Source organism: Vitis vinifera, chromosome 14 (assembly GCF_030704535.1).
Source record: "Vitis vinifera cultivar Pinot Noir 40024 chromosome 14, ASM3070453v1".
In the NCBI taxonomy this organism is placed as follows: Eukaryota; Viridiplantae; Streptophyta; class Magnoliopsida; order Vitales; family Vitaceae; genus Vitis; species Vitis vinifera.
The window spans coordinates 23236304-23258287 of record NC_081818.1 but is presented as its reverse complement, the minus strand read 5'-3'; the positions used below and the strand labels follow the sequence as shown (position 1 = coordinate 23258287).

At 32.0% G+C, this 21984-nt stretch overlaps 1 protein-coding gene across 2 annotated transcripts; it reads left to right on the top strand.

Moving 5' to 3' along the window:
* Positions 1-839: 839 nt before the first annotated feature.
* On the top strand, positions 840-21828 carry VFUL-L (FUL-like protein). Of its 2 annotated transcripts, XM_010662191.3 has the most exons (9): positions 840-967; positions 1097-1321; positions 18772-18850; positions 19373-19437; positions 19859-19958; positions 20036-20077; positions 20905-20946; positions 21075-21202; positions 21522-21828. In XM_010662191.3, exons 2-9 carry the CDS (start codon positions 1137-1139, stop codon positions 21622-21624), a joined length of 744 nt encoding a protein of 247 aa, XP_010660493.1. In that variant the 5' UTR covers positions 840-967; positions 1097-1136; the 3' UTR covers positions 21625-21828.
* The last annotated feature ends 156 nt before the right edge of the window (positions 21829-21984 follow it).

Below are 21984 nucleotides of genomic sequence, written 5' to 3'. Positions count from 1 at the left end.
CTCACCCTATTAAGAGAATATTTCTCAAATTTCTCTTTATAAGGGGCTCATCAATCTAAGCATAATCCAGGAGATATCACCCAATGCTTCATGTATGCCCTAGATGGGCTTAAGGGTGCACCTCAATGATAGACCTTGTATCCCCCAATATTGAGCACATAAAGTACCAGATGGGTTTCCGTTTTAGAGGGTAAGAGGAATAGCCGAAAGGCGATTTGGAAATCAGAAGAAGTCACTTTGTAAGATGGGTCTTCTTATATCATCACAATTTCACCCAGAAGATTTCAGGATTTGTCCATATGGTGTCATTTTATTGGTCAAAAAACTAGCATGTCTCTTACCATTCATTCTTTTCTTGTCTTCTGTCAAGCAATGGACATGAAAAGAAAAAGTTTTTCTTAAATTTATTCTATCTTTGGAAAAAGACTCTAAAAGTCTCTAACCTTGATGCAACCTACATAATAACGGGTTCATTCTGAAATATGGTGTCCATGAAACCCACTAAATTTTGTAGTGGGTAGCTAAATTAAATCAACCAAACGGGTATAGAAGAAAAGTGAAAAAAGAATATGAATGAGCATTAATTTTGTGGGGAATGGACCCAAAGCAGATGATGAAACCCAGCAAAGAAATGAAGAAAATGGAAGAGATGTAATAAAAGAAGTGAAAGAGGAAGCGCCGTCACCACATCAAAACAAAACAAAGCCTCCTTCACGGCTGACATGATCTGTACGGAATGTCTCGAAACCTGTGGCCCAAAACGAGACAGTAACGACTGCCCAGCCTCATCTCCAATCACAACTCGACAACACATTCCTCATTACCACCTGGTTTTCCAAAACCACTCCTCTCTCTCTGCTTTTCCAATCCCCCCTTCCCAATTATATTTTATCTATATATACACAAAGCCTTGCGCTTCATACATGGAAAGAATACTTAAGCAAACCACTCTTCCCACACATATTTAGTAAGTAACCCATGATGTGTCGTCATCTTCTTCTTCTTCTTCTGCTTCTTCTTCTTCTGCCTTTTTTTCTTTCTGCCTTCTTTCTTCAGTACAGCAGTTGTAACTAGGGTTTCTGCAATTTTGTGGTAGTTTTTGATCTTCTGACCAGGGAGAAAAGAAAGGAGCGCAAATGGGGAGAGGAAGGGTTCAGTTGAAGCGGATCGAGAACAAGATCAGTCGGCAAGTAACTTTCTCCAAGAGAAGATCTGGCCTGCTGAAGAAAGCTCATGAGATTTCTGTGCTGTGCGATGCTGAGGTAGCTTTGATCGTCTTCTCTACTAAAGGGAAGCTCTTCGAGTACTCCAGTGATTCCAGGTTTTGCACTTGCACCCTAATTCGGATCTTCTAATTTTCCATGATTTTTTTTCTCTCTTTGCGGTGAAATTTTATGGTGTTCTGTGAATCTGTGTTTTTGGTTTTGGTTTGGTTTGGGTTTTGGTTTTTGGGGTATGGGTATACGGTGCTGCTTTCTGCCTGTTATTTCACTGTTCATCTGTGGCCTGCATTGCATCAAATATGTATTCATATTGCAGCGAAATTTGGTGGAAGGGTCAGAGTCTGACACCATGTTTCCATTCAAAACTCCATATCATATGTTACCAAGAGCTTGGTCTCATTCTGAACATGACTTCTAGTCTCTATTCCTGCACCAGGTCCTGCATTTCTTCTTCTCCCAGTTAGAGAAAGAAAAAAGCGAGTCTTCTCAGACATTATCTTTCAATAACTGGTCAAAAATTTGGAGTACTGAACGTTATAAATGAAAATTTTAAAACACTTTTGTGCAGTTCGAGTAGTGCATCTGCGTGGATTTATTTTGATCGCCTGCTGAAAAGTAGGAGCAAATGGGGGTGCTTTTACTTATACTAATAGAAATTATCAATACTTAATTATTTTTATTGGGTGTTGGACTTGGGTGTGACCGAGTTTGGCCCTGTCGGAACCTCACTGAGTCAGGCCATCTGACCAAGCTATAGGGTCCGGCCCCCTAGGGCTTTGTGTCTGAGCTACTGTTTTGGGAACCGGGTTTCATATTCTTCATTGTTTCCCCATGAGTTTTGTAACCTAGTACTGATTCTCGATATTTGTTAGTGCCCTTCTTTTAGAAACATTAGCAGGACCAATTCCCACAAAATTTCCTTTTGCCTTTTCTTTTTCTCTTAGTTTGTGTATCTAGGTTTTGTGTTCGAAGTGTGTGTAGATTATCTACAGGATCTAGTTGCTTTCTCCTCCAGTTGTTTTATTTTAGCCTGTCGGTGAACTGAATCAACAATGGTTCTTGCAGTTGAGAGTTCAACTGTTGATTACAAAAGCTGCCCTACTCCCTGAAAACTTTTCTAGCTACACCAGGCCACCAAGTTAGTCTTTAACCAATTTCATCATCAACAGCAATTTTGTTATGTTGTGGAGATCTGAATTAGAAATCAGGTGGAGAACGAAGAAGTTTCTTGAGGATTCCATAGAAATATTTTGGGAGTTATTTAGGTACTTATGGAGTTTCCAGTCACGGACTAAAAGCCATTTTAATAAAGTCCTCTGAACAAAAAGTGGCAATGAAAAAAACCAAGCCTAACATGGGAAGAAAAACCTTTCCAATCAAAACAGTAACCACCCAGAAATGTCATATCCTTTTTAGTGTGAAAACCTGCAACACAAAGATGAACTGCCTTTGGAACAGTAGGTGAATGGTAGATCCTGAAAAAGGTAAAGCTATTGAAGACATTAGGCAGAGACAACAAGTATCTTATCGACCAGAGAGACTGGTGGTTGTGAGCAGATCTTTGAAACATGCTGTCGGCCGTTTAGATGTGTGTCTATGGCTCTTCAAACTGTTGCCTTTTGGGTCATAAAATCATGGTGATCTCAGAGATAAGACCAGAAAGGTACTCACAATAGGCCTCTCAATTGTCTCATCATTTTAACCAATTGCCTAGATATTCGCATGAATGGAAATAGTAGAAATTATACAAGGTTAGTGAACTGCACCTAGAATAGTATCTGGTGAATCTTCATGAGAAACAATTAGGAGAACAAACCAATTGCTTAGATTAGCATCTGACCTATATTTTCTTCACCTTGATAATATTACACAACCAGGGAGGGGGTGATATGACCATCCCCATGACAAAAAAGTTGCATTTATATGGAAGTTCAAGCAAATGTTGCTGATGGGATGATTCAAACAACTTCAGACAGAGAGCTATTAGGTTTCTGCATTCATGTCCATGACATTATCAAAGAGGAATCCTGGGTTCTATTTCAAGATCTGAAGGGTAATATGAAACTTCTTGGGTGATGTATACAGTAGTGCAACTTAGGATGAATGCAGGAGCATGGTATGTATGGTTGTAGTGATGAAGAAAGTTGAGAGAGATTGATTGGTTGGATCTCCTGCTTTCCCTCCTCTTCTAAGGATGTCTCCATTACCACTATAAGTAGTATGAAATAAACAAAATTCAAAATGTTGTGAACAAAGACAAAACTCAGGCAAGAAGGGACACTGAGAAAGTAAAATCAGTGGGAAAGAACAATTTCCCAAAAAGGCATGACTGACATGCTTTGATACTGTAAACAAGTGAAGGATTGGGAATAGCATTTTTATTTTATTTTATTTTTTCTTAAACAACCATATATATTGAAGGATGCAGCAATCCCAATCTTTTTTGTTTCAGGACAATCCAAAGCCTCCCATATTTAGTTGCTTCTTTGGTCCGGTCCGTCCACTTATATTTGTTGCTGAACGAGAATATTCTCCAACTACGTACGTTATGTTTCTGGCTTTCAGATTAGGTCCAACACCTCGTATTTATAGGTGGTAATGAAGAGATTCCAAATTCTTTTCTTGAGAAACTTCCTTACTAACTTTTAAAGAGATAAGTATTCTTCTCCATTTTGCAATGAGAATCCGCCTGTTTCTCCGATAGTTAGTCTCCATTTGTGGGTTGACAAGAACTGTAGAGAGGCTCCATGATAACCCTTTCCATGTTAAGTACTATTCCTTTGCTTTTTCTTCCTTTCCTGAGAAATCTCCATTATAGCTTATTTTAGAAGATTCTATTACTAAGCCATTTAGCAGCTCTCCATGTGTAAGTGATTTTTGATCCAAAATGGCTGAAGGGGAAGGCCTCAATGTGGAAGGTCTAAGGCTGTCAAAACTTTCATGAGATATAATTCAGTACTTTGCTATGGTTGAGTGTAAATTTATCTAGATGAGACATCTCATTCCATTCTCTAGAACTTAGGTGCGAGGTGCCTCTCTAGAGACTTTCCATATTTCAAGAAGCTTTCAAACTTCTCCGAGTAATCTCTCATTGTTAAGAGGTATTCATGCTTGTTACTTACGGAAAACTTTATGCTAAGCATGATGGTAAAGTTCTCAAGAACATGCCATCTCTAGATCAATGGATTGATAATCAAGGTTTAGAAAACCTTCTGCAGTGTCTCAAACTGTTACAAACCGAAGTCAAATAGAATGTACAGCAATCCTAGTAGATCTACTGAGCCATAGCCCCTAGAACTACAACTGCATATTGATCTCATGGCATTTGCATCTAGTTTTTAAAGCTGGGGAAGGAGAGGGAGGTTTAGCACATAAAATCTAAAACCTTAAACCAAATCTGTAGCATGCAGAAAGATATCCCTACATATCACTTATAGTCCATTAGCTTGTTTTATTACATGTCAAACCCTTTAAAACAAAAGAAGCTCTTTGCAGAAAAGTTAGGGGTATGTTTTAGCAAAAACCACCTTGAAGATTTTCCAGAACTTAAAATCTTTATATAATATCTAGTTCATTACCTCTACTTTGCATAGATTTTCCAACAAAGTATTTCACCATGACCTACAAAGGCACCAAACAAGCCCTATGTGATGATTTGGATCAAGACTCAAATAATTCTATATGAAGAATAGTTGTTCATGTAAGAAGCTACTTAATCATTCTGAACTATGAGGACTTGTCACACCCGTTACCAACTTAACTTCAGGGAGATGCCTTACATATATTTGTCATAGCTAGAAGTTGGGCAGAAATAGAAGCTATATTCGATTATCAATTCATATCCATATAGATTCTAAAGTACTTGGATTAAAGTCATGACAAGCAAAGGATATCTAGTTCCTTTACAACAATCATCATACTTTTGAAGTGTTCTTCGTAGGCTCTTTGGAAAAGTGAGATTTAGTTTTCATTTTTTTACTTTTTAAATCTTTCTCAGCATACTTCATCAAATCCTTTACCCTAATGGCTGGGCTATTTCCATGGGTTGGGTAATACCTTTTTTTTTCCCCTCTAAAGTCTGAATAGATGTACACTAATAAACTTAGATATAAATAGAGGTGAATATCATTAATTGTTTAATTTGCATTAAATGTTCATTTGTTTGATTTAATTGATATTTTAATATTATTAATTTTTTTTTAATGCTAGAAATGTTTGAAAATCAGTAATAAAAATAATTTTTATTGTTTCTTCTTATTTAATATATTAAAATCTAATAGTTTTTAGAAAGAAATAATAATTAACATATTTCCAAATATTTCAAAATGTTAGGATTATTCATTCTTATTTTATACAATTAAGATAGATATTTAAAAACTTATAATTTAAAATAATAATAATAATTTAACATATTTCCGAATATCCTACAATACCTATTCCATTATAATAACACAAAAATTATAATAGTTAATAAAGAAATTAGCAATCGGGTATTAATTTATCCGTTCTTATTTTATATTATGAACATAATCTGTTTGAAAACTAATAATTTGGGGGGGGAAAAAGTAGTATAATTTGTTTTCAACATCCTCAAATATCAAAATTCATAATAGGAATATAAAGTTTATAATGATTAATTATATAACTAGTTAGAAAATTAGCAATTTGATATCAGATAGTATTTTTAATCATGATGTTTGTTTACTAGAAAGATGTTAGAAATTTTCTATTGTTATTAAAATGTGTGTTTATTGTTGAAATTAATTGATTGATTTCCAATTTTCAATTTAAGGATAACTTTTTATTTTTAAAATTAATTTAGTATTATATAATAAACTATGTTTGAAGTCTAGCTGGAGAAATTTTATTAGAATAGATAATAATTTATTTATTTGTGCTTTATTATATTCCAAGATATTGAACATCAAAATTTTGAAGTAAATTCATTTCTAACTCAAATTTTATGATTTTGTGTTATTGGTTTTTGTTTTTCCCTAAATGATGAAGAATCTATGAAAATTCTAAGTTTAATTTCATTGAGAATTTGATGATTTATAAGATAAAAACAATGGTTATAGAATAATTTATGAAAAATATTTTCAAAAATTGTTTTTTAAAATTGTTATCAAAAACACTTTTCATTGTATAAAATTGGCTAAATTTAATGAGAGTTATGCTGGTTTGCTCCATTAGGTGAAGCAAAATTTATTTAGGTCTATCATGGTTTATTCCAATGGGTACTAAATATGGGATAAGGATGCAAGCAAGCTAAGTTACTATACATTAACTTATGTATTATGAATGGAATTAAAAGATGAGGTGAAATGAAAGAAAAGTGATTTGGTTGCTACATGGAGCAAAAATGGCATTAAATGCTACAATTATAACACTAGGGCTATATTTGTAAAATGTTTTTGAAAATAGTTCCAAAAAATAGGTTTTAAAAACATCTTTTAAATATATTTTGTAAAATAAAATTTTATTTAAAAACTTTAAATACTTTAGTCTATTTTTTATGTTTTTAATATGCTTTAAAAATATTTTATATATAATACTTTTTTATAATTATTTTTTATATTTATATAATTATTTTTCAAAACAAATGAAATCAACGAAAGTAATTAAAATATATTCTTTAAAAATATCAAATTTTTTATTTTTATATTATTGAACTTATTTTTATATATTTTGGTTCTTATAATATAAAAGTATTTTGAAAAACAGTTAGAAAACAAGATGTAGGATCTAGACAGTGATCCTATGAAACCTTGAAAGGGTTAAAGAAATAGGCTTAGCAGAAGAAATAAGAACTTTCTTGTTTTTGGAAATGGAAACAAAAAGATGAAAACAACAAAAGCCTTAATAGCACATTTCTGAATTGTCCTGTCAAAAATATTTATTTTTTTTTTTTTATTTGTGTTTTAAAAAAATGTGAGTACCTGAAAAATTAAAAATAACCTAAGTTGTTTTCTTTATTTAATTGCAAATATATATAATTTCCATCATCAAACATTGGGTGCATGAGAGAGGAGAAGAAAAACCCTCCCTAGTACAACTATAGGCACCTAGAGAGATAAGCTCATCATCTTCAGCTAAGGGGAAAAGTGAATTTCCATCCATCATAGGCTTACTTCTAGGGACAGCTTTAAGCCTTTCTTTTTGTTTTCTGTGGCTATGAATGAATTCACTAGATGGGCAGGCACACAAGTATGGTGCTGTATGTCCTTTGTTAGTACAAGGTCAAGCGAAACTCTGAGGGGGCAGGTGGCTCAAGAGGACTGAATCATGTAAGGGAAGACTGATCGTTTTTCTGGGCCATAGGTGCTTCCAGAAGAACAAGAAAAAAAAAGTGGGGGGTCTATCTATAAAGGCACTTAGAATATGATTTATCAATTATTGAGTTGACCTCTGACATGAAAAATATCAAGATGTCACATTATTTTAGGGTATTTGTAGGTAGGTTTATTGGATAACAAACTTATATGTTTTTCTATTTTATTTTCTGTCTGGTTTTCATTTGAACTAACTTTGATTATGTCTAATAAAACCCGATTAAGGGTTCAATTATTTCAGTGTTTGACAATGTTTCTACTTTAAGTATTTTTAATGGAAGTTGAAAAATCGTTTGTTTAATACAATAACATTAGGGATGAATGAGTATATTTTAAAAGATTATAATAAGATAGTTAAATTATTTTAACTTAATTAAATTTTAAGAAATATTAAGAATAAATAAACTAATCAAAATCAAACACATATGTAAATGACATAAAAATTTATTTATATAGAAAACTCACTGAAACTAAAAAATCAGAAGTTTAACACTTTTGATTTACCATCCATTATAATATCAAAATAAATAAATTTACCTAATTATTTTACCCTAAAAATTTACTCTCCAATACTTATACTTTAATCCACGAGACCTATCATCCCTAATACTTCAATAGATTCCTCTCGATCTTTGAGGGGATGTAAGTCCTTCCAACAACTTCGAATCTTTTTTTTTTTTTTTTTTTTGAGAAATTGAGAATGTTATGGTCAATTAGGTTGACTATCTCTTAATGCGTCTAAAAAATAATTAAAATCATTTAAAAACGTAAGCATTATAAAAAAATTTAGAAATATTCATATTTTAAATTTAAAAAATTGATTTTTTTTTTTTTAAAAAAAAATTCAATGGAGAGTAAATTTCAAAATATTCTTAAGTTAGAATGAAAAGAAATAAAATTATCAATAAACAAAATACAAAATATAAACATTTAAAAAATATATATATTTAAAAATGTTATTAAGCAAATTCTCATATTTTGCATAAACAAATGAATGAAATATGCAAATCCAAGAGCTCAAATTTGTATAGAATGTGAAGTTATCAAAAAGTTCAATGAATTAGGAAAGAGTAGTTGGATTTTTATCAATCTGGCTAGCATTTTGACAGCAAATGTGGATTTAAATGTGCTCAAATCTCCTTTGAAATCATTTGTGTAACAATTTCATTTAGTTTGAGAAATTTGTTGAGTGATATAAAAAATAATAAAATAAAAACGATTCTTGGGCTTTTATATAGGACTGCCACATTCCAGTGGCAACTCCTTAACATCTCAACCTGGATTCTGGAAAGTTTGAACCAAAAAAATAGAATGGGAAAAATATAAGCAAAGAAAAAGAGAAAAATAAAAATTTAAAATCAATAAATTATTTTTATATATTATTTCAAATTTTTTTCACTTATTTCACTATTCTATATAAATTTTAAATACTTCAAAAATATACAAAACTTCTTAATAATTCTAGTTATATTTGATTTTTTTTTTTTTTCATTTTTGATAGTAAAACCAAGTATAAGAAAATCATTTTTTTGACTTTTTTTTTTCTTAGCACTTTCTAAGAACCAAACATAAGTTAGAAAATTACTTTTAACTATGCTCTAAGAAATTAATTGCAACAAAAAACAATTGAACATTTGGTAAACTATGTTTTAAAAATAAACTTTAAATATTTGGAAATTAAATTGTTATAAATGTATATAATACTTGAAATATAGATGTTAAAATTTAAAATAGGTTTATTTATTTCGATATAAAAGTTAACGCTTAATGAAATAAATCATTGTATTATCGAAATCTATTTATTTTTATTTTTGTTTTTAAAAAAATAGTTTTCAAAAACTACTATTGAAGGGTGAATGAAATTTTTTTATAATTACTTTTTGTTTATTTTAACAAGCACATTACTTGTAAAACAATATTACAAAAATGATTCAAATCCCTAAGAGGCACGAAATCATTGGTTAGCAATATTTTCATCTTCATTGTGAGAAAATCGAGATCATAAGATGGATCACACAACAGTACTAATTCCTATTATCTTGCATAAATTTGGTAAGATTGGTTCTACAAGTGAAACCCTTTATTACTTTTTGTCAAAAATAATAATTTCTTTTGCAACGATGTCCCATTGTCAAGTTCCCAAGTAAACAAATGGGTTAAGGGTAATTATAGGTATGAGTGAATAGTGAAAAATCTATAAAACTATTTAAATCCAACTAAAACCAATTAAATTTGTTCGGTTTTCAACGACCATCAATGATGTTTCAATTTGGTAATCATGTTACAATCATGAAGGTCAATTTGATTTGGCAATTATGAAATTAACTTAATTGGGTCAGTTTTTTGTTTCCTTGTCCCCCCCTAATCAATAAAATTTGAACCAAATTGATATTATAAGACTTATATTTCTTTTGATTTATACTTATTCAATATTCAATGAGTTTTTTTTTTATATTTTCTACTCTATTAAGGCAATTCATTGTTATTAAGTTATGGTCTAAATAATTTTTTAATGCACTCTAAAGGCATCATTTTCTCTATCAAATCGTTTTATTCCTTTCTAGTTCGGACTAGTAGCTAGGGAGTCTTTTCCCACAAGTATTGTATGGAATTCTTAAGCTCCTATGAATATGGATTTCTTCACTTGGAAAGCTGCTTAGAGCAAAATTTTAATGATTGATCAGCTCAAAAAAAGGCGATGGGCTATACCAAATAGGTGTACCATGTGTATAAAGAATAAAAAACCAATTGATCACGTCCTCCTTCATTGCTTTAACGCAAGCATTTCATGGTAATTAATTTTTTGTTGTTTGGAATAGGTTAGGTGTTGCATGCTTCAATGAGAGGAAGCCTTCTTGGTTTGCAAGAATCCTTCGTAGGAAAAAAATTGGAAAAAGACATGGAAGGTGGCCCATTTGTGAGTGTTTTAAACTGTTTGAAATGAAAGAAATAAGAGATCTTTGAAAGATGTGGTACAATTAGACCAAGCATTCCAACCCATTTTTATGAGCATTTATTTTGGAATGATTTAGAGCACAAATTGATACTCATTCCTCAACCATTTTAGACTTTGTTGGTTGATATAACTCCAAGTGAGGGTAAAACACATTTTTTGTTTCCTTTCCCCCCTATTTTGCCTCCTCATGCATATAATATATACCTCGGTATGTGTTTCTTACGTGTTAATATATTTTCTTATTACCTATCAAAAAAATATTTTAAAAATGTACTCATTATACTTTAAATATTCACTATTTTCATAGGTATTAGTTATTCCCACTTGCTAGACTTATTTTTATAAGTGCTAACTTTCACTCAAAATGTCTCTAAATGAAGAAGTCTGCTTCAAACCTCAATGCTCTTTTTGGCCTTAGAGTAGCAATTCTTGTTGGTTTGCAAGCTATAAAATGTTAAATTACCAATTTGGTTTTGTTTGGTTTCCATAAAATTTAAGAGAAAATACGAGGGAAAGAAAATAAAGAAGAAAAGTGGAAAAAAGAAAAAAAATAAAGAAAAATAAAATATGAATTTGAAGTTAATGAATTATTTTTATATGTAATTTCAAACCATATTCAATATAAAGATTAAATAATTTGATAATATATGAATTTTTAATTAATTTTAATTATATTTGATTCTTTATAGTATATTTTATGGGCAATCAAACATAAGAAAATCATTTTTCTTAATTTTTTTTTTTTCCTTAATACTAGGAATCAAACATAACCTTACCAAATTATCCAACAACATATATGAAGCTCGAAACAGCCATCCTCTCACATGTGGAGAGATAAACAAATGGTATCATAAATAAATGCTCTTAAAGAGGTCACAACTTAAAAATCTTAGAACCAAACTACCGATTCCATGTTAGAAAAAGCTAGATGTTCATTAGTTTTATCCTTTCAAGATCGTGTTAGGTTGGCAATAATGCTGCTCCTTGGGAAAATGATGGCTCACAAAGTTAGACCCTAGATTTGGTGTGCTTAGGATTTGATGTAATCTTGCAAAATATCCTAGAGATTATGTATGACTAGGATATGAAGAGATTTAGTTTGACCTCACTGACTATAAAATTATTTTCAAATGGAATAGCTAAATCTTTAATCCTAACAAATGATATCTGAGCCAGCTTTGTTTATGATTTTATGTGATCCAGGATTTGGTTTGCTTGGGAAAGCATTAGTTTGACTAATCATTTTTAGATAGGATGACTAAGTCTTTATCCTAACAAATTGGTCTTGAATTTTCTTTGATAATAAACTAAGATCCTTTCCTTTCTTCCAAATCCAATTTTTGTGCTAATGTTGTAGCTTATGTTCTATTTATTTTTTGTAATTTTGCATATTTGTGCTTAAAAATCTATCAACTAGGGCAATGTATTACCCCAACTATACACTTGATATGGGTAGAAACAGAAACCATAGAATGATCCAGTAACTTGTTTTTAACCCCAGGTCATTCAAGAGAATAAGAATAGGAGAAGGAAAAAGTAGATTTTAGTTTCTCTTTATTTCGTGCATAGAGATCTTGTCTAAACATTGTGCATAAAAATTGCAGATATGTTGGAAGTTGTTAACACTGTTACTTGAGAATTATTATTATTATTTATATATTTTACTACTGGATGTTTGCCTTGCATGTCTGAAGTGAATATTGCCTTGCATTTCCCTCTATATATCTCTCTTTGGAAGACCATGACTGAAAACTCTGATTAAGTTGGCGTGAGTTGGTTTTACTATAATAACGTGAAGATTGGATCCATCCTAGCACTTTAGAAACTTTGGTTTATGAGGACCCACCAACTTATAAGATCGGTCCAGCTCTCAAATCATCTCAAATTACTTGAGCTTGTAGGGAATGTGCTGATAGCCTATATCAAAATGGCAAGCATGTTTGGTTTCCTAGTGTAATTCAACAAAATCTTGTAGTGGGCATTAGTGAGAATGCAGGAAAATGATACTAACTTTCCTGCTGGTTCATGAAGCACCAGAAGAACCTCGCTTCTTAAAATTCTGTAGCCATGCATCACCCTTATCAGGAAATGGTTTTTGCCCATTACTTCATCCTAATGTGGGTTCGATCTCATGTTCCTTTGGAATTGTCTCAAAAGACTTACCTAAATATATGAATCAATTTGATTGTGAAATAGCCTTCCTACTTTGACAAGGCACTCTCATGCTAGAACTATTAGGAATGATAGGTACTAGATCCATAGTATTCTATATTATTGTGGAAGTGTCCTCAAGTGCTCTCCAATTGACATCACTTCTAAACTTATTACTTATCATATAATTTTATTTCAATTAACTTGACTATAAAAGTAATGACCCCATGTTCTTGTTGGATATCTTACAAATTGATTAACTATTGATCTTGATTCCAACTTATCTACCTTTTGTTTCGGCACATCTACTAGACATCCACATATGCGAACATGGTGTAACGTAGATTTACGACCTGTCTACATTTCTATAGGAGTCAAAAGCATGGGCTTAAAAGGAACTAGGTTAAGAAGGTATCATGCAGTTTTCAAGGCATGCCCCTAAAAGGATAGAGGGAGTGTTGAGGAACTCATCATCGATTTCTTTCCACTACTTCATTTTGTTGTAAAGTTCCATGAGCAAGCAACTAGAATATAATCACATGCTCTTTTGGAAAAGAATCAAACCTACCCAACATTAAGGGTGACAAAATATGATATGATTTGCCAACACAACTCAAACCTAACACGCTTTTCGTAGGTTGAAGTTGAGAATAATTGAGTTTGAGTCAAATTCGTGTCAACCTATTTAATATATAAATAATTTTTTGGTCAACTTGCATAACACAAATTTGATCGAAGTTGACTCATTTACTAATTATGTTCATTACCTTAATTGTAATTTTAAATTATTTAACTCATTTTAAATTTATTTTTAATGAATAAGTTAATTGAATCATAAATATGTTTGGTTGAAACATTAATCACATAGACATATGGAAGACCTCACTCAACCTTATTGTTAAATAGGATGACCTAATTATTAAATAAGTTATACGGCATTTTATTTATTTAATAATTAAGTAGTATTTGAAATTATATTTTTAACACGATTATTATTCATGTCAAGTTTGGGTTGACCTATGTTGTAGAATGCCTAGAGGTTTGGCACAACACGAACACAACACTTACATGAATTGCCACCTACATTTGACGTTAGAGGTGGCAACTTTTGTTATGATTCGCTAACATGACTTGATCCCAACATGTTTTTTGCAGCTTGAGTTTAGGTCAAATTTTTGTAGGTTTGCATAACCTATTTAATAAATAGGTAGATTTTGGGTTAACCTACATAACACGAATGTGACTTGAATTGACTCATTTAATAATCATAATTAATTTAATTATAACTTTAAATTATTTAACCCAAATTTGATTGATTTTAAATTTGTTTTTAAATAAATAAGTTAATTAGGTCATAAACATGTTTGGTTATAACATTAATCATATAGACTTATACAATACCTCACTCAACCTTATTATTAAATATGATGACCTAATTATTAAATAGGTTAAATAGGTTACACTACATGTTACATGTTTAATAATTATATAGTGTTTAAGTTTATATTTTTAACACAATTATTATTTGTATCAAGTTTGGGTTGACCTATGTAGTAGAATACCTAGGTTTCAACATAACACAAATATGACTCACTTACATGAATTGCCACCCCTACCCAACATGTACTCACCACCTCGATATGATCGAAGTGCCTTAAGGCAACTCACTTACCTATTGCTTTTCCAATTGTGCATTAAATTCTTAGAATTTATCCAAGGCATCAAATTTACTATGCATAAGATTATCATAACCATACCTAAAGTAATTATCAATAAAGGTGATGAAATACTCATACCCTCCACTTGTATAGACATTAAAGGTTCACACACAACACTATGTACTAACGTCAAACATTCTTTGACTCTATGTTCATTAGAATAGAAGATCCTCTAGAATCAAGGAATGCAATATTTAGATTTAAATAACCTAGGCAAAGATGTCATATGAAGGTTTGATTAGTGTTAGGTATTTTTTTCTTTAATGAGATTTGATTATTCTCACCACATGGTAGAATGTAAGATGAAGTGATACAACAAAAATTATCAACCAATGGGCATTAGATGAATTTTCTTTCTAATAGATGTCTTTATTGAAATAAACTAAATAATTGCATTTATTTAAACTAGAAATTGAAATAGGTTCTTTCTAGACTCGAGTACATAAAACAATCCTTAAATTCTAGATGACATTTATTTTTTAAAACTAAGGTAACATCACCCACGACATGTACAATTATCCTCACATCAGAAAAGCTAGAGTCTAAGTACATGTCTCCATCATTCAGGCTTCTCCTTAATTGAAATTTTTATAATTAATTATAGATACGGTTAGTGGCCTCGATGAGCCCTTGAGCATTGCCATTGCATCTTTGATGGTTTGTAGATATGTTTCTCCACCATTGATGTCCTTGAATACTTAAAGTGAGATCTTTCTTCTCTTTGTTTACAAAGATGGATTAAAAAATGATTTTTACAATGAAGAAAAATCCAATACTTACAACCCATCTAAGAATAAAAAATAGATCTTTACATTCTAAATAAAAATCTCATACTTCTTATGGAGATTACAACCCATTCTATTTAATCAAAAGATTAAACATCTAGAACCACATTCAAAATTTAAATATCCAAACATTCATCTCTTAAGGTTATGGGATAAAAAGAAAAATCCTACCAAACAAAGATAAGCGCATCATAGAATTGTTTTAGCATGTTTTTTTGCCTAACCTAGGGCTTTGATAGCAATTGTAGGAATATTTGGTTACACAAACCATCCTAGGCCTTGGATCTCATGAGTGCATGCAAAATCTATCCTAGGCTTCTCTATATCTTCACAATGGAAGCAAATAAGTATTTTAAAACTTTAGATCTAGAGATTGGGAATGATACATGTAATCTAGATGTTCCTTTATCAATTCCATTGAATGAAGAGTTGTCGTGGATCTCAAAGACCAATAGATCTTCCACCCAATGGCTCTCTTTTCAAGTCTTGGCACACAAGGAAGATGGATTAGTCTTTGAAGGGGATGGAGGCTAGGATTCCTCTCTCTAAAAGACTGAATGGCAGAGTTGATAGAAGCCTTAAACCCCTTAGGGGATTTACATAGGCTTGCTTGTGGGCTTAAGCACTTAATCTAGCCCATTAAGTTTTAATTAGTTAATTATCCCTATTGGATTATAATTAATTAATTAGTCTAATCTAGAAAGACTATTTATAAACTTTTGTGCAATTTCGTGCATTTACCAATGCCCTTATTCACACATATGAATAAAGAACTCAAATATCCCTCAAAATGTGCCACCATGAAATTTGAGCTTGAGCAAGTTACTAAACTCAAGATCATATAATATTAAAACAATATACTAAATTTGTACCCATGACCTACTATCTATTGTATGAAACTTCTCATGAACTGGTGTCTTTAATATAAAGAAATGAATGTTATCAAACTTTCAAGATTACCTTTATGATCTTTGAGTTTCAAATCCTCCTATTATATAATCAACTAGTATACTCTAGTTCTTCAAAAATATATATCAAATTCCACTTATTACGATCATAGATTTCTTGATCACGTATCCTTAAAATCACCTAAGGGGATACATTATCTCAAACCTATGAGATATCATAGTACCTATCTTAAGAATACTTATTGACACCTGCCTCAAAAAATAGTACCATAATCCATAGGGAATAGATGACCACCTTAGTATCTCACCTATAGGTCAAAGTCATTGAAAATCTTAACATTAACTTAGTATTCTCTCAAGGTTTGAAAGCTCAAACAACATAATAATTTGGTAAAGTCAAAACTACCTAATAACCAATGTCATGACTCACTATAGGTGATGTGTAATGTGTAATCAATCATACATATTATTGCACTCACCATGAGAACTTCTCAATGACCAATATAAGTCATTCTTCTAATTATAAGGTAATGAGTGCACTACAGTCTCAAATAGATTGTCTAAATCTATGAATCATTTATGAGTAACTTATTTACTTACAATGAACTCGTATCTTGAATCTTTCATATAACCCATAATGCACCCAAGTCATGTACAATATAAGAGATGTTGAGCATAAATGCTAAGAAAATATAATGCATGAATAGGATGGATAAAAGTAAAACTGAAAGCTTTCAAAGGCTATATCTTAACAAAAACTTTAACACTACTCTCATGATCATAACATCACCCTAGGTTAAAGAGTTGTAACAAGTTAGCTCAGTGTCAAATTTAGCTCCCTAATTTTTATCAAGTGTCAAAATTTGGCGCCCTTTGCATCCAGATCAAGATCATGTCAATTGGTTGGATGCGAAGTTAACACTGATGCGATTTCATTTGCATCAAGTGCAAAAATTTTAACGCCACCCCAAGGATCATGATTAGTTTGCTTTGACAATAATTTTCGATATTTGATCTCCAATAAAGTCTTAATTGCGAGCCTACAAAAATCAAGTCCGATCTCCAATAGAAATATCAAGACTTTGTCATTCATCTTGACAAAGCCTTTGAATCGGTAGCGTCTAAATCCTTATGTTTTAGCATTTTACTATTAATTTCCAATAAAGTCTCAGTCTGATGGATATCAAGTTCTATTATTCAATTAATATTATATCATACCTTTGTGATAGGTATCTAGAGAATGATTGCAAAATAATAGTGGTAATAATAATAATGAATAATAAATAATTAGAAAAAAAAAAGTAATAGTAATAAAGTTTTTTTTTCTTTTTTTTTTTTGCAAAATAATAATATTAATGAATAAATAAATAAAAGAACCCGGAAAAAGTGCTAGGAGAAAGTTAAATATTTTTTTCCCTGATATAAGCCTAAAGAGGGTGAGAAAACCTCCCTACAAAAAGAAGAAAAAAAAATGACCACTATCAAATAGAAGTGGTCTCCATATATAAGAAAAATGTAGAGGGATCAACACGACTTTTGGGAAAGTAGAGTGATGTTAAATTTTGTTATAAAAAATAACAAGAATTGTTACAGTTAAAATAGAATTTCTCCTTTAAACGAGAGTTTTTTTTTTTTTTTTTTTTTTATTCTTTCCATGCTTATTTGACATGAAGTCTTACCCATTTTAAACTATAGAAAACCATCGACTCTCACCTTCAATAAGGACATGTTGAAGTTAGGACGTGATGTGATGTGGGGCATTTATAAACACCAAAATTTTGATATCCTCAAATCATATCAAGATGCATCTTTTAGGCAATGTGTAAATATCTAGAAAAAGCCCTAAAATATTCTCAAATATCAAAGAAACAATTCATATACAAATGTTTTTACCCACTACAGGAGGTTTCTTTTGTTTTAGAGAGGGGAAAACACAAGTGAAGAAGTCGATGTTTGCATTTGGTCTTCAACAAGCCTTATAATCATGTGGAAGAAATCAAAAAATCAAAGCACAAACAATCTAGTATTCCTCATGACCAAATTTACAACAAAGTTAAGATCAAGTCTAATTGGCCTTCGACTGCACTTCGACTCAAGAACATGTGGTTGCACCCTTTAATCAAAATGAGTTGATGAGTTGGTTAAATCAAAAGATTACATATTCTTTAGTTTAAAGAATACAACATAACATTGTATTTGCATCTTTATTAATATAAATTTATCGGTTATATTTTCTTTGATTTCGGAGAGCACAAAATTTCTGTGTACAACAACTAAGATCTGATGGCCTGTGAATATGTGATAGGAGTTGGCAAAGTGTCGGATCAATTCCCAACTCTTTGGCTAATAATGTACCAATGTCTTAAATAACTCCACTGGAGCAACCCATCTCTAGTTCTACATCTGTTACCCACTTTATGTAGGGCTCTCAATTTTTTAGGATGACATTTTGATAAACATATGCCCACTTGATATAGCCATGTTTATAATGATGGTTTTTTTTTTTTTTTTTTTTTCGGCTGATATTCAGTATATATGAGAAAACTGCATATTTATTTTACAGGTTTCCTTTGCTTTCTTGAGTTGGGACTGGGAGTGATGTGTTGACCTCTATTCATATTAGTTTCTTTTACAAATTCTTAATTCATGCATGTGAGACCTCACTGATGCTTAAAATCAACTTTTGCTTTTTCAACAGCATGGAAAGGATCCTTGAACGATATGAAAGATATTCACTTTCGGAGAGACAGCTTCTCTCAACAGATCCTGACCCACAGGTACTTGACTTACAGCCAACCCAGCTAGAAGAAAGTATTAAAATGTAAAAGAAGGTACTTTGTATTCTAGATATAGCAAATGGTCAGCAGGGTTGAACTGTATTCATTGCCTCTCCTAGTGCCTAACTATGGTTTTTTCTTTACCTCTAGTGAAATCTGTGTTTTAGGTTTTGTGGGTCTGAATGATAGTGAATAGGGTTCTATGCATAGGAGTTCAAGTCCAAAGTCAAGTCCTTGTTGATCAGGGTTTTAGTATAGTTTCAATTCTTCATATTGAAAATTCTGCTGAATAGTATTTACCTATATATATAGACACTCCACACAGTATACCTATCTTAAACCATGCATGTAAGTTTGCATGGTTAGTTGTTCTTCTCATTTTCTCTTTATGCTGGGAAATATATAACTGTCTTCACTTCAGGTTCAATATTTCCATCCAGTGTTTATCATTAGCAGCTACCTAAAAAGAAAAACGGATATCATCAACTCGGTAACCCGTTTTCTTTTCTGGATCCTGCACAGGGAAACTGGTCGATGGATTACCCTAAACTCACTGCTAGGATTGAAGTTTTACAAAGGAACCTGAGGTACTAATCTGATCATCAATTGCTAGTTTACAGAAGTCAGAACACAGCTTAATTAGCTTAGTGATGAAACCTTTTGGCCACATGGACGCTTTGTTTTAAGAATTGGGTCATGAGCCATGTGCAAAAAAATAGCATTCTTGTGTTGATTTTTAGCCATTTGTTTTGCTCAAAAAGTCGATTTCTTTGAATAGTGCGACCACTTTGAACAATGTTTGAGAAAACATGGAAACAAAATAATCAAAACTCATTAAGTTCTGCTAATTTTTTGCACAACAATTTGTCCGAAGGAATCCGTCAAATGTGAGGTCCCATGTGGTGCATGCCTAAATGATAAGAGCAAAGCTGTTCCCCTTAAAGAATAAATTAGTGGAAGGCAGATATGGAAATTTTGACATCAATATATATATATATATATTTTTAGGCACTTTGTGGGAGAAGATCTGGATCCCTTAAGTCTGAGAGAGCTACAAAATTTGGAGCAACAGCTTGATACAGCTCTTAAGCGCATCAGAACAAGAAAGGTAGACATGAACTTGTTTTTTTGTCAATGTTTTATTGGATGGCAATTGTTAACTTATACCTATTTTCCCATTTGCAGAACCAGCTTATGCATGAATCGATTTCGGAGCTTCAGAAGAAGGTAATTAAGATCTGCATGCATGCAGGTGTTTTTGGGATCCTTAAATAAAATTTACGTTGCCCTACATTAAATTTGATGAAGATTGACTTCTAGCTAGGTTTAACCTGAGAGTTAATGGTAGGTGGAAGTACTCCCTAATTACCATAATTTAACCTTGTATTTCCCTTAACCCTTCAAGAATGTTGAGAAAGCCACTAGATAGGGTTAAAAATATGGGCATAACCTAGGCCCTAGGGTTGAGTCACCAGAATGCCTTAATCCTACCCTCTATGCCTAGCAAAAAAATTGGCACTTATTTTTCTGGGTCTATTTTCATTCACGCATTATTTCAATGTTCATAGAAATGGTAATAGCAGCTAGGGGATGATGTAGGGAAGGATAATTCATCTAATCTCTAGTTCTTGTGATGGAAATTCTTACCTCCCCAAGGCTGAGGCGAAAAGCTCCGTTTCCATTACGCTTGGTTTTCGGAAACTGTTAACAAGAAAGAATATGTTAAAGGAAAATAACTTTCTCCATCAGAAATATAAAAGAAAATTAAATGTAATTAAAATGACTTAAAAGTTTATAAATTTTTAAATTATTTAATCTTTATATTTAAAAGAAATATATATAATTTATTGACTTTAAATTTATTTTATTTTTTTTCATATTTTCTTTTTTTCCATTTTTCCTCTTCATTTTCTTTCACTTCATTTTTTTCCCAAATTTTCTGAAATCAAACATCACCTTAATTTTCTGTTCCTGTAACAAAAGAAAACGTAACTTTCTATCCAGTCCCATAGAAGACTGTTGTGCATGTGATCTCACACTGTAGAATGTCGCAGGAGAAATCACTGGTGGAGCAAAACAACGCATTAGCAAAGAAGGTAAAAGGCTGTTTATGACTATATATTATTATGGATACTGCTCATGGTTTTTCAAAATTACTCACAAGAAGTACTAGTTAGATTATTAATAACATCCAAGGTTATAAAATGTTGTGACGTGAAAATAGGTGAAGGAGAAGGAGAAGGTCGAACAGAATAATCGTGCACAATGGGAGCAGCAAAACAACATAGGCCAAAACTCATCTGCCTATGTGGTGCCACCACCCCCACTACAGCTCCCTTCACTCACCATTGGGTATATCTTCTTTCTCTCTCTTTCTCTTTCTCATGTGGAAAAGCCAATAAACATAGTGTAGAGAAGCCAGTTAAGGCTGGATTAGACTGAAGGCTGACATAGATAGTAAGAGGGGAGAAGTGGAAGCCAACACATCCTTTCACATGGTAAATTAGGAACACATTCTCCTCTATAATTAATAAACAAAGAAATGAATGAAAACAAATTAAAAATAAGTCTTTTTGTTGGAGTTTTGCACATTACGTTGAGAGTAGAAAGCTGCAGAGGCTGTAGATCATTTGGGTTGGGCACATAATAAATATGGAGGTAAATGATGCAGTGGTAGTTTTGTGGGGAGAGCTGTAGAGGAAGACGGAGCTGAAGCTCGACCTAGTCCCAATACCCTCATGCCACCATGGATGCTGCGCCACGTCAATGAATAAAGGGTGGAGATCATTTCCAGGTGAGAATTTTTTACGCGACGGAGTTACACATGTGAGACATGTCAGCCAAGTCTTTAATGCCCCAGATAAATCCAATTGTAAAATCCTGAATTATGGTGATAAATCACTGCACCACCATAAGTTAATGATTTCAATGTATTTTGGCACATGTGCCTTCTTCAAGATGGCCTTTGCCTTTGTTTGTGTGCGTGTCTGTTTCTTTTTGTTTTTTGTTTTGGCGGGTAGCTTTGTGGCCTCTCCCTCCATGGTCATCTTCAAAAAGTCATTCTACTAGAGAGAGCTTATGAACAGAATGGTTGGCTGGTTGCCTCTCCCATGTAATTGCAAGCTCATTAATTG